This window comes from Musa acuminata, chromosome BXJ1-10 (assembly GCF_036884655.1).
Source record: "Musa acuminata AAA Group cultivar baxijiao chromosome BXJ1-10, Cavendish_Baxijiao_AAA, whole genome shotgun sequence".
Taxonomy (NCBI): domain Eukaryota; kingdom Viridiplantae; phylum Streptophyta; class Magnoliopsida; order Zingiberales; family Musaceae; genus Musa; species Musa acuminata.
This window is the reverse complement of record NC_088336.1, coordinates 4463602-4476697: the sequence shown is the minus strand read 5'-3', so window position 1 is coordinate 4476697 and position 13096 is coordinate 4463602. Positions and strand designations below refer to the sequence as shown.

Here is a 13096-nt window from a genome sequence, read left to right as displayed (position 1 = left end):
CTGAGTCCAATTGATCAAGGATGATCAACCAAAGTTTGAACCAAGCTCCACTTCAACCCAACTGGAGTTCCAATCAAACTCCAATTCAATCTTGATCAAACCAAACCAAGGCCAAGCCCCATCTCAAGCTCAAAGACCATATTCAAGTCAGCTCCAAGTCCTCAATGTATTAAGAATCTCCAAGTTTTAAAGGCATCAGGACTCTCCAAGTCCTAACAGCATTACGACTCTTGAAGTCTTGACCTAGCCAGGGCTCCACCCCTACCTCAGCTATAAAAGAGGGAGGAGAGCCCCATCTAAAGGATCCTAAGCAGTAGCAAAAAGCCCCAACCAGACTAACTTTCCAGCCTCCGTTGAGAGCAAGAGGAGAGAGAAAATAAAGAAGGAATTATGCAAGCTGCAGCGAAACCTCCAACTGCAGCCCCTTCTTCCTCAAGCTCCAACAGCCAAAGTCCTTCGTCGAAGCTTTGTCCAACTACTGTGAGAAGTCCCCAAACCCTGTTACTTGTCCAAACCTCAAGAGGAGATTACAACGACAAGAGAGGAGTAGACCGAAACTGATAGCGATCCTCAACCTACTGAAAGCACCTAGGTGTTGTTCAAAGATAACCTGCATTCTTACACACCTATTAGTCTCTATTCGCGCTTTTATTCCATTGTTTAGCCTTTGTAGTTGGCACTTTAACTTTACAAGCAATAGAGGTTGCGGTTGATCAAAAGAAAGATTCACTCTTTCAGTGAGAAGCCCGCAGAAAAGGCCAAAGGAAGCCACCTGAAGGCCCAAGAGAATTTTAGGATGGTAAAACTTTCTCCTCGAAACAAAATGATCTATTTTGTGAACATTGTATAATTGCAGGTCATTCCAAAGAGAAGTGTTGGAAGGTTTACCCGGAACTCTTCCCAAAGAAGCGATTGAAAAACAATCAAAATCAACAAACCATGACTGTGGCCGTGGACGACGACTCCATTGAACTTTCACAGGTTCCTTACGCGGATCCGAGTCTGTCATTGATGACTAGACCGAAAGTTATAGACTCAAGTCCCATGCCCAATCCAAAGGTTCAAGAAGAGCTCTCATCATAAAGATCCAAGTGAAGCAAGAAGTCACTAGTGTGATTTTTAACACTGAGTGCTAAAAGAACCTCATTCGATGAGCTTGGTTAAGAAGATCAACCTAGAGACGACACCGCATCCATGCCCATATCCTCTTGGATGGCTTCATGATAATGTGGAGACGAAGATCGATGAACAATGCAAGATACGCTTTGTCATCACAAAGGAAATCATCGACGAGATGGCGTGCGAGGTGGTTCCACTTAATATATGTCAAGTCGTCCTTGGGAGCCCGTACTTATGGGATCAAGATACTGTTTGCTTTCATCAAGCCCAAAAGTATCAATTCCAAAAAGATGGAAGAAAGTTTATTGTCACAAGCAAAAAGGATGATGAATGCTTGTCACAAGCTTGTGGCTCTCGCTTCGACATGCAAAAAACCAAATTCTTCCTCCACCATGATGAGAAAGGAGGAAAAACCAAAACAAATAGCAACAACCTCAAAGCCCCAAGACAAGAAAGAAAATCCTCGAGTCGATGATAATCGCAACAAGGAGAACCTCATTAAAACAGCACACATAAAGGACAGGGCCAGCCACGACAATTCCGACTACATTGATAGACCAAAACGAAACCTCCAAACAACACATGGAGAGAGAAGAAACCTCAAAGAAAGATTCAACGGGAAATGAATCGCCTAATTGAGAGAACCGTGATTAGGGACGACCAAATAGAGTTCGAGACAAACTCCAATTCAGCCTAACTAAAGTTTCAATCGGACTCCAATCAAACCAAACCAAGACCAAGCCCAATCTCAAGCTTAAAGACCATATTCAAAACAGCTCCAAAACCTAAATGCATTAGAACTGTCTGAGTCCTAAAGGCATCAAGACTCTCCAAGTCCTAACAACATAGGACTCTCCAAGTCCCACCCCTGCCTCAACTACAAGAGAGGGAGAAGAGACCCATCTAAAGCATCCCAAAAGTAATAGCAAGGAGCCCTAGCCTAGCCCTAGTTTTTTAGCCTTCACTAAGAGCGAGAGAAGAGAGAAGGAGAGAGGAGAAATTTTGCAATATGCAACCAGACCTCCAGCCTCAACCCCTTCTTCCTCAAGTTCTAGCAACTAAAGTCCGTCGAAGCTTTGCCCAGCTGCTAAGTTTTGTCCAGCTACTATGAGAAGTCTTTAAACTATTGCCTGCTATCCAAACCTCAAGAGGAGATTACATCAACAAGAGAGGAGACCGAAACCAACAACAATCCTGAACCTGTCAAGACTACTCAGGTGTTGTCCAAAGGCAACTTGCGTTCTTACGCACTTATTAGTCTATATTCGTGCTTTTATTTTGTTTCTTAGCCTTTATAGTTGGCACTTTAACTTGCAATAGAGATTGTTTTCTTTCAATTTTACACTTGATTTCTAGTTATATCTCTTTCCTCCATCAAAACTTCCTTCCGAGAGATGGTATCAGATCGACGAATCATCGAATCCGAACCCCATAAACCAATTACAATTAAGAAAATTGGATGTTATTTGGATTAGGCTAACCTGAGTTACTTAGTATTCCATTTGTTATGTGTTTGATTTAGGTTCCATTATAAATTTATTAAATTTTATGTGCAATAGGAAACGAGGCACTATTTAAGGATATTGCAATGCTACAGTACCACACCATAGTAATCCACAAATAGCAGACAAATTTATTAAATTTTGTGCAATAGGAAACGACATTGTATTTAAGGATACTGCAATGCTACAGTACTGCACCATAGTAATCCACAAATAGTAGACAACTACTCTCCTAATTTAAAAGGCCATTTAAGTTGTAATATCCTATTGTACATCTCCTATGTCTTCTTGGATTCTGATACAGTGTGGTTACCGCCAGGTAAATAGGAAAAGATTCTGGAATCAAAGTTAGCATCTGGGAAAAAGTTACATAACATTTTTATTTATTTGCTTGTGTACTTATTTCTTATCAAGTCGTATAAAAGGAAGACCCACAATTCTTACATCTAATAGAGAATTGTCTTTATGTGAGATGCATTCACAGAGTTGTAGCAATCAAACTATCTAAACGAAACTTTGTTTTTTGAGGTCAAATGAGTCTGCTTATCATATCCTCTCTTTCCAGTGATCTTCTAACCATTTTCTTCTATTCATGGGCTCCTACCTACCACCAATTTTCATTCCCTGCCATGCTGTATCATTGGATTTTTCATTAAATTCTAATACACGAGGCGATGTCAATCACTGTGATATTATGAGGAAGGCCCTATTTGCCGAACTATGATCCTTAACCCTACAGGATAGGTTGGTTCTCAACTTGCATTAGAATGGGTGGCCTAGTGCTTGAAGCTCCTGCTAACATAAATCTGCGAAGGATCAATATACACAACCTAATCTATGCAAACAGAGAATATTTCCGGTTTTAAAGGAAACCTAATAAAACTAATGATAAAACTACTAATGATAACAGGATAACCATGTGCTCCCAGACTGGATGTCTTAAAGCAAAAAACAAAAAAATAATATGCAGTACAATTGTAGACTAAACAGAAGATATGACTCCATATATGGCATGTGTAAAAAATAGCATATGCATAACATACTTGCCAAGATCATTTCCTTCACACATTTATGTGTGAAATATTTCAAAACAGACAAGCAACATAAATGACCAGGATAACTGAATAAAGACAAGTCCCCTGAGACAGAATGAACCAACCTTCATTGTATAGGATGCAGTAAAATGTAGCTTGTTCGCAGAATCCTGCTGTAGAGTAGATGTGATGTAAGGCATTGGCGGATTTCTGTGAACTTTGCTTGTTTTTATATTTTTCACTGCAAACTTTGAGGACAAAACCTGCTTTTCAACAGCTTCGGCCTCCGCATGAGACCCTATAGAAAGCTGATCCAACTTTTTGGAATTCAAATGGGTCAAATGTGAAGGTATAGATGTATTTATGTTCAATAAATTTGCATCTTGAAATTCAACAACAACTGTCCAATATTCTTGTTCCTTAAACTGTTCTATCTCCATTTCCCTATCACATATTAAAGCCAGAGCTGCAGACTGTACACGTCCAGCGGACTGGCATCCAGGTAACTTCCTCCATAGCAGAGGTGATATGCTAAAACCAATCAAATAATCCAGGACTCTCCGAGCAAGATATGCATTGACCAAATTCATGTCTATCTCTCTGGGATCCTGTAAAGCGTTTCTGATAGAAGACTCTGTTATTTCATGAAACACAACCCTCACAATGATAATGTTTCCATTCAATGCATCTTGCTGGTGCAACATCTCAGTTATATGCCAAGCAATTGCTTCTCCTTCACGATCAGGATCAGATGCAAGTATCAAATTTTCTGCTCTGAGAAAGAGGAAATATTAACATACAAAAAAGAATTAGGGTTAGAGACACAAACTTATCTTTAGTGACAAAAAGCAAAATATTGATGTTGGAGATATAGAAAAGAAAAAAATACTTTTGATAGATGCAGCATGTTTAGAAATACATATCGAGCTTTTTCCTGCATCTTAGTGAAAGAATGATATTATCGACGATTGCAATCTCATACCAAGTACTCCCTGGTCGGTCCGATACATACCAATTGGAACTAATCACTAACATGGTACACCAATATGTACCAAAGACTCGAAGAGGAAGAAGAAGAGGGAAAAGAGGAAGGAAGAGGTGGCTGTGGAGGAAGACGAGGAGGCACTAGAGGAAGAGGAAGAAGATACAACGGAGGAAGGAGAAAGAGGAAGGTAGAAGAGGAGATGGAGGACGAGGAGAAAACTAGAGGAAGAGGAAGGAAGAAGAGGCAGTGGAGGAAGAGGAAAAGGAAAGGAGGCAGTGGTGGAGGGATAGGTGGAAAAGAAAAGAAGTGGAATGTACCCTGTTGGTGACAACAGTGGTTGGCAGGGATGTAGGCGGCTGCTGACTATGTGTCCATGTTCCTCTCGGCTCTCGCAGTTAGAGCTAGACCACGAGGAGGAGGAAGCACCCAATTTCCTTTTTATATGGTCAATCGAACTACCGACATGGGCCAAATCCAAGTACCAAATCATGCCTGGACCAATAAATGCTGATTCATGCAAACAGGAATTCCATGAACAATACACAATTACCAAATCATTCATTGCATGGCGAGAAGATGAATGTGACTTTTCACCAAAAATACCATCAAATAGACTTCTAGATAAATTTAAAATAACTAAATTAGCATACATATTATAAAGTGGATATGGTAGTTGCCAGCAAGTAATACAAGTATGGAGGAATCTAATCCAACTACTTGTGCGCAAGAAAGTAGACAAGCTAGACAGCAATATCAAACTAGCTTTATGGTCACATGCAAAAAACTATAAGATGCTTGAATCATGTACTAACAACTTAATAAGATATCCTTTATCTTGTATTTGACATATTTCTAATGTTCGTTGTTGGTCAGCTACAATGCATTAAGCAAGGTTTAGCTACAATGATATTAAGCAAGGTTTATCAGTAGTACAATACCAATACAAGGGTAGCATAGCAACCTTTACCATTGTATAGTCCATGATAATAGTCCATTATCATGGATAAAAGTTCTAAAATTGACAAACTAATACCAAGTCATAAAGTCTGTTATTGCTTCTTACTTGGACCAATAAATTCTGGTTGATATGTACTGGTCCAACCATTATTTGAAAACTTAGTTTCAAGCATGGATTGTCATACTGCCCGATATGAAATGAAACGTGTAATATGCATCAGGCCACCAGTTGACCGGTATGCAAACCAGCCCATTTCCGGTGATGCACAATGAAGCGTACACAAACCCATCAATAACGGTCGGATTTCGATTGTACCAACCCCATCACACCAGACCCCAACAGTCAAATTGAACATTGGACCATGTTTTGGACCTTTAAACCACCTCCCTCCCCCACTTTCACTCACTATCACTCTTTTCATTATCACACATTCTCGCTCTCTCACAATCTCACTTGTTTAACTTCCTAATCAGCAATTAGTGGCAACCAACCTCTTGATTTGGATAAAAGAGGAGCTAGAACTCAAGATCGATGGAATTTCTCTCCAATTGAAGGTATTTAGCTTTTTTATGTTTTATCATTTCATACAATTAGAGGCATATTAATGCAGATTTAGAAAGATTAACCATGATTAAGGCTATTTTCTTACGATTAGGTCCAATTAGGTCAATTCTCTTATGCTTAGGTCCAATTAGGAACTCTTTTCTTTGTAGGTGATTCAAGATCAATGGAAGCAACTTCATTCAACGAGCATACATGCAACAAAGTTGTTCCTTGATGGATCTGAAAAAATTGATTTTTTTATTCTTATAACCTAGAATTTATGTTCATTTATGGGTTAGATACAATTTATTATTATTTAAATATAATTTATACACAAGAAATTAGGAAAAAAACCCTAAAATCAGATTTTTTTTTTTTATTCCAAGCCATTTTTAATCTTTGTTTTTCAAAAAACTGATACATACATACAGTGTATTAACACACGGTACACCATTGCCGACCTATCACGGACTGGAATTACCTAAGTCATGAGGCACCCTTGCAGCAAAGTCACGGACTTAGCAAGAGTTGCCTAAGTCGTGAAGCACGCTTGCGCCAACTTATCGGATTTAGCTAGGATTGCCTAAGTCATGACGCGCCCTTACGATATACATCTGCAAAGGGTCAACCAATTTGCAACCTCGCTCAGGTCCCGTAGGACCTATAAAAAGAGCAAGTTGATTAGTTCGAAAGCGAGCAACGAACAAGTCCTGACGTCTTGCGAAAAGGAAAGTTTTACAAGCAATTCATCAAACAGTGAATGCAAGAGAGAAAAGAGAGGAAAGAGAAAACAAGGACTTTAGAAGACAAAACAAACAGTTACAAGTCCACAAACGACTGCTCACCGGGTGTCGGGCGTGATGGCAAGTTCCCGTCAAGTTAACATGCGAACTTGTGTATACCAATCAACGCCCAACACTACCCCAAAGCCCTAGCCACCCCTGTGGCACCCGGAGGCTTCTAAGGGTCTGAGATGGCTGACATTTCGCGCGCGGCTGCGATCTGCAGAAAATAATTCGTGGCACACAAAAACGAAGCCATTTTGAGGCAATTTTGCCTAGCGTGGTGAGCGGTCACAATACAATGCTACGAACTATTCTTGCTTACATTTTTAAAAACACACAAAACCAAGGCAAAACATGCTGCCAAGCATCTGTAGAAGCATGCAAAAGCGACGAACGGTTCGTTGAGTGAATATGTTGTAGGTGGGCGACAACCGTTCGTGACATTCTCCCCACTTAAACTGTCGACGCCCTCGTCGACGTTTGCTAGTAGGATTTGATGACTACTTCGTGTCGTAGGGTGTCTTTAGGCTCCCAACTGACTTTTGTTCGGGGAAGCTTTCGCCACTTCACTAGGAATTCGGTTTGCTTCGCTCCGTTGGGTAGCTTTGTCTTACAATCCGCTAAAATGGTTTCAACTCGCTTTTCGTAGGAGGCTCTAGTGGAGGGTAGCCGAGTTGGAACACTTCGGGAAGCATCTTGCGGATCTAAGTGGTAGAATTTTAAGTTGCTTGCGTGGAAGGCATTGTGAATTTTAAGTCATGCCGACAGTTGCAACTTGTAGAAGGCATTGTCTACCCTACTGATAATTGGAAAGGGTCCTTCGTACTTGCGTACCAATCCCTTATGCACCTTTTGCCTAAAGAACTGAAGTGATGCTAGTTGGAGCTTCACCAACACCAAGTCGTCAACTTTAAACTCTTGTGGTCGCCTTCCTAAGTCTGCCCACTTTTTCATTGTTTTGGCCGCCTTCTCCAAGTAAACCTACGCAATATCAGCATTTCCGTGTCATTCCTTCGCAAAGTGATATGCTGATGGACTACTCCCGGTATAACTGATCGTCAAGGAGTGAGGAGTCGATGGTTGTCGTCTCGTAATGATCTCAAAGGGGCTCTTGTTGGACGCAGAGCTCCACTGCAAGTTGTAGAAGAATTTGGCAATGTCCAACAGCTTCACCCAATCCCGTTAGTTAGCACTCATGTAGTCCCGAAGATATTGCTCAAGGAGCGAATTTATTCTTTCAGTTTAGTTATCCGTCTGGGGGTGGAGGCTTAAGGAAAAGTATAACTTAGACCCTAGCAATTTGAATAGCTCGGTCCAAAATCGCCCTAAGAATCAAGCATCTCGATCACTGATGATATTGTACGGGATTCCCCAATACTTCATCACATTCTTCATCATCAACTTGGCTGCCTCCTCTGTTAAACAATGTAGGGGTGCAACAATGAATGTTGCATACTTCGAAAACCGATCAACCACCACGAGTATCGATTCGAGTCCCTCTACTGCCGGCAAGCTTAATATGAAGTCTAAGGAAATGCTCTCCCACGACTTTTCTAGTACGGGCAACGACACCAAAAGTCCCACCGACTTCCGCTGCTCTATCTTATCTTGTTAGCAAGTAAGACATGTTCGAACATATTCCTCCACATCAGTCCCATCTGCGACCAATAGAAAGCCCTCTCCACGAGAGCCAATGTTCGGTGAATGCCCGGATTGCCAGTCTAAAGGGAATCATGACACTCTCTCAAGAGTTCACACCTCAAATTATCCGCTCGTAAAACATAAACTCTATACCCTTTGGTGTAGACGAGTCCCTCCTAGACCCAAAATCATTGTGTCTTGCCTTCTTTGATTAGTTGCATCAGGGTTCCTGCTTGGGGATCACTGTGCAATCCATCCCTGATTATGGAAAGGAAGTTGGAGCGTAATTGACTTGCTTGGCCTCCGTCTTCTAACTGCATGGCATTCACCAGCTCCACTTTCCGACTCAATGCATCGGCCACGACATTTGCTCTTCTGAACTTGTACTTCATTGCCATGTCAAACTCAGCCAGGTAATCCTGCCATCATGCTTGCTTTGGAGAGAGTCTATTTTGAGTTTGGAAGTAACTCAAAGCAATATTGTCCATCCTTAGCACAAATCGCGATCCGAGAAGGTAGCGATGCCAAACTTGTAGATAATGGAACACTGTTGTTATCTCCTTTTCGTGCACCGGATACCACCGCTCAGTCTTGTTGAGCTTGCGGCTCTCGTAGACCACCAAGTAACCCTCCTGCGTGAGTACTCCCCCAATAGTGAAGTTTGAAGCATTTGTATGGACTTCGAAGGGCTTCCCATTGTCCGACAATTTAAGTATCGGTTCTTCCAACATAGCAGCCTTTAGATCTTGGAATGTCGCTTCACATTTTGTCGGACCATCGCCAAGGCTGCTCCTTCAGCAACTTTGTTAATGGAGTTGCGCACTTCGAATACCCAGCTATGAAGCGTCAATATTAGTTAACGAAACCAAAGAAGGATCTCAACTCCGGCACCTTCTTTGGTGTTCACCATTCCGCCACAGCTTGCACCTTTGATTTATCCATCTGAATGGAACCGTCACCGATTCGGTGCCCCATGAAAAAAATCTCTGTATGAGCAAAGAAGCACTTCTCCCTTTTCACGAACAAAGTAATCTCCCTTAGGACCTTGAAAATTGTTCGAAGGTGCTCGACATGCTCCTCGAGTGTTTGGCTATAAACGACGATATCCTCCAAGTATACCACCACAAACTTGTCCAAATACTCCTTGAATAGTTGGTTCATGAGAGTACAGAATGTGGCTGGAGCGTTGGTTAAGCCGAAAGGCATCACCAAGAACTCGAATGCTCCGTACCTGGTTACATAGGTACTCTTCGCTTCGTCGCCTTCAGCAATGCGCACCTGCCAGTACCCCGACCGAAGGTCGAGTTTTGAGAAATACTTTGCTTTGCCTAGTTGGTCGAACAAGTCCGCGATGAGCAAGATGGGATACTTGTTCTTCACTGTCACCTTGTTTAGGGCCCGATAGTCGACACATAATCGGAAGCTCCCATCTTGTTTCTTTTGGAAGAGGCCTGGAGCTCCAAATGGTGCTTTTGAACTACGAATGAGACCACCGCTTAGCAGTTCATCTAATTGCCTCCTAAGCTCTGTCAACCCTGGAGGGGCCATGCGGTATGGTGGTCACGCTAGAGGTTTCACTCCCGGCTCCATCTCGATACGATGATCCATGCCTCTACGTAGTGGCAGAGTTTTCGGCAACTCGAGAGGCATGACATATGTGAACTTCAAAATGTTTGCCACCAATAGCAAGTTCATAATTGGCCTCCTTATCAAATGGCTCTAGCTTTACAACGGCCACGAAGGTTAAATCTCCTTTCGCACCCCCTTCTTCAATTGTAATGCTGATATTTGTTGTGGGTCCTTGGTTCCTCCTTGAGAAACAAGGAACCACACAAGGGTCGTCGCCTCCCATTAGACATAGGGAGTTTAGGAACGATATTGGCACCAACTTTGCCGCATGTATGAACTCCATTCCAAGAATCACTTGGAAGTCGTCCAGTGGTACCGCTATCATATTTATGCTTCTGCTCTATGTCTTGATCTTGATGGGCATCGCCTTTGCTAGTCCAGAGATCCGCTTAGCCTCCGAGTTCACTGCCTTCATCCGACTTGGGTTCTTCTCCAAGTTTAGCCCAAGTCACCTTGCTTCTCTATCAACAATGAAATTGTGGGTGGCATCCGTGTCCACCATTGCACGGGTTGTTCGGCCATTGAGCTCGATGTCGACGTACATCGGCTCGCTACTCCCTGCTTTCTGTGGCTTCGTCTTCAAGTTCTCCCTCACTTAACCCCACAACGCATTCAACGAACATATTGCTCTCATCCAGGGTCCTTGCAACTCCTCATCGTCGCTGCTGGATTCCGAACAACTCAAACTAAGAGCGACGACCTTGCCCTTGTCCGATTTGGGGGGGTGGATTGAAGTTGTTAAGGCATTGAGTGATTGTTTGTGGGCACTCCCTCACCATGTGTGATCCTCCGCACAAGAAGCATCCGCTCGGTTTTGGGGCTTTGCCTTTTGAGCTTAGTCCTTTGTGGGAACTCTTCTTCCTTTGTTCGACCTCGGAGTCCTTTCCTTAAGAATATGTCAATGAGCGATTTCCTTAAGATTGTTTCTTTTTCCCCGAGTCCTCCGAGAAAACAAAGTCAGTGAGCCTTTCCGCAGCCGCAATTGCCCCGATCACATCGATGACATTCCTTCGATGCAGTTCCTGTTGTGCCCACGACTTCAGGCCATCGAGGAAGCTGAATAGCTTATTCTTTTTGGACATGTCCTATATATCCAGTATCAGTGCGAAAAATTGCTTCACGTGGTCCCGAATGGAAGTACTTTGGCAAAGTTGTCTTAGCTTCCTCCTTGCGATAAACTCAATGTTCTCGGATAGGAACTGAGTTCTCAACTCCGCTTCAAGTCCTCCCATATGTCCACTCGACACTGACCTTATTAAATCTCCTCCCAACGAGTTTGCCACCAAAGTTTTACATCCCCATTCAAATACATGGTTGCTATTGAAAACGTTGATATCTTCATAATCGGGCCTTGTATCTCGAAAGTACTATTCCATATCGAACAAAAAATTCTCAAGCTCCTTTGCATCCCTAGCACCCTCGTTGCAATACATCTTGGGTGCCCTCAAGTTTTGTGGCGGCGCAACACGAGTGTTGCTCCCTCCCACATTTAGCGCCCTTGTGAGCAATGTCACTCTGGAAGTGAGTTCATGGCTTCATACAAATGTTGCACGGAGTCTTTGGTGTCTTTCGTTAGTCGATCGACTAGGGACTCAACCTTGTCGATCCGAGATTCGGCTTCTTCTTGCAAGCTCTCTACCCCAAGAAGCCTTCGTTAGCCTTAGTAAAGTTCCTCCAAACTCGCTTCAAGAACATCAAGGCGAGTTTCCGCCATTGAGTCTCTCCTTGTGGCTCTTTTTCCCAGTTGACACTCCAGATTGCGCCTCCTCCACTCGCGGAGAATAACCAACTTCTCGTTCGTCATGTTTGTTGTCACGTTCCTCTTGAGCGGCTCCAACAACATGCGAGCAAGTTTGCAGTTGCAGCCCACCTACGGCTGCTTAGGGCAATGGTCCGATTTGCCCCATCTTGCTCGATTCGCCACGATGCTTCGCCATGGCGAGATTGCGAAGTTTCTTCGCTGTTTGCTCGAATTGCTTGCCAGCTCTGATACCACAATGTCACAGACTTAGCTGAAATTGCCTAAGTCGTGAGGCACCCTTGCGGCAAAGTCACGAACTTAGCTGGAGTTACTTAAGTCGTGAAGCACCCTTGCGCCAACTTCTCGGATTTAGTTGGATTGCCTAAGTCATGACACACCCTTGTGATATGAGTCCGCAAAGGGTCAACCAATTTGCAATCTCGCTCAAGTCCTATAGGACCTGTAAAAAGAGCAAGTTGATTAGTTTGAAAACGAGCGGCAGACAAGTCCCAACATCTCGCGAAGAGGGAAGCTTTACAAACAATTCAATAAACACTTGAGTGAAAGAGAGAAAGAGAGCGCGATGGCAAGTTCTCATCAAGTGAACATGTGAATTGTGTATACCAATCAACACCCAACACTACCCCGAAGCCCCATCCACCCCTGTGCCACCTGGGGGGTTTCAGGGGTCTGCGATTGCTGACGTTTCGTTCCCGACTGCAGTTTGCAGAAAATAGGCCATGGCACACGAAAACGGAGCCATTTTGGAGCAGTTTTGCCCGGCGTGGTGAGCGATCGCACTATAGCGCTACGATCTGTTCTTGCTTACATTTTTTAAGCAAAAACATACAAAACCAAGGAAAAACATGATGCCAAGCATCTGTACAAGCATACAAAAGCGATGAACGATTCGTTGAGCGAAGATGTTGCGGATGCTCGACGATCGTTCGTGACAGACCAGTGCGTATCAATCCGACCAAGATCGTTTTGTATTGGACACTAAGACCAGTACGTATCAGACCAACCAAGACTAGCACGACACTGTGTTCCTTGGTTTTAAGATTCAACTATCAAGAGTTCAAGATTTCTTTGGGAAGCTTCAATGAGTTCAAGCAAGTACCAACTGAAAACCTTATATAAGAGAAAAGGTAGCATCATG

The 13096-nt window shown here is 43.0% G+C and overlaps 1 protein-coding gene across 2 annotated transcripts in view; it reads right to left on the bottom strand.

Moving 5' to 3' along the window:
• Window positions 1-13096, bottom strand: part of LOC103999822 (uncharacterized) — a 60496-nt gene that overhangs the window by 41523 nt on the left and 5877 nt on the right. For both annotated transcript variants that reach the window (XM_009421689.3, XM_065085702.1), the window contains one exon: window positions 3781-4429. In XM_009421689.3, the coding sequence (XP_009419964.2) occupies window positions 3781-4429 (649 nt within the window). The remainder of the gene's footprint in view (window positions 1-3780; window positions 4430-13096) is intronic.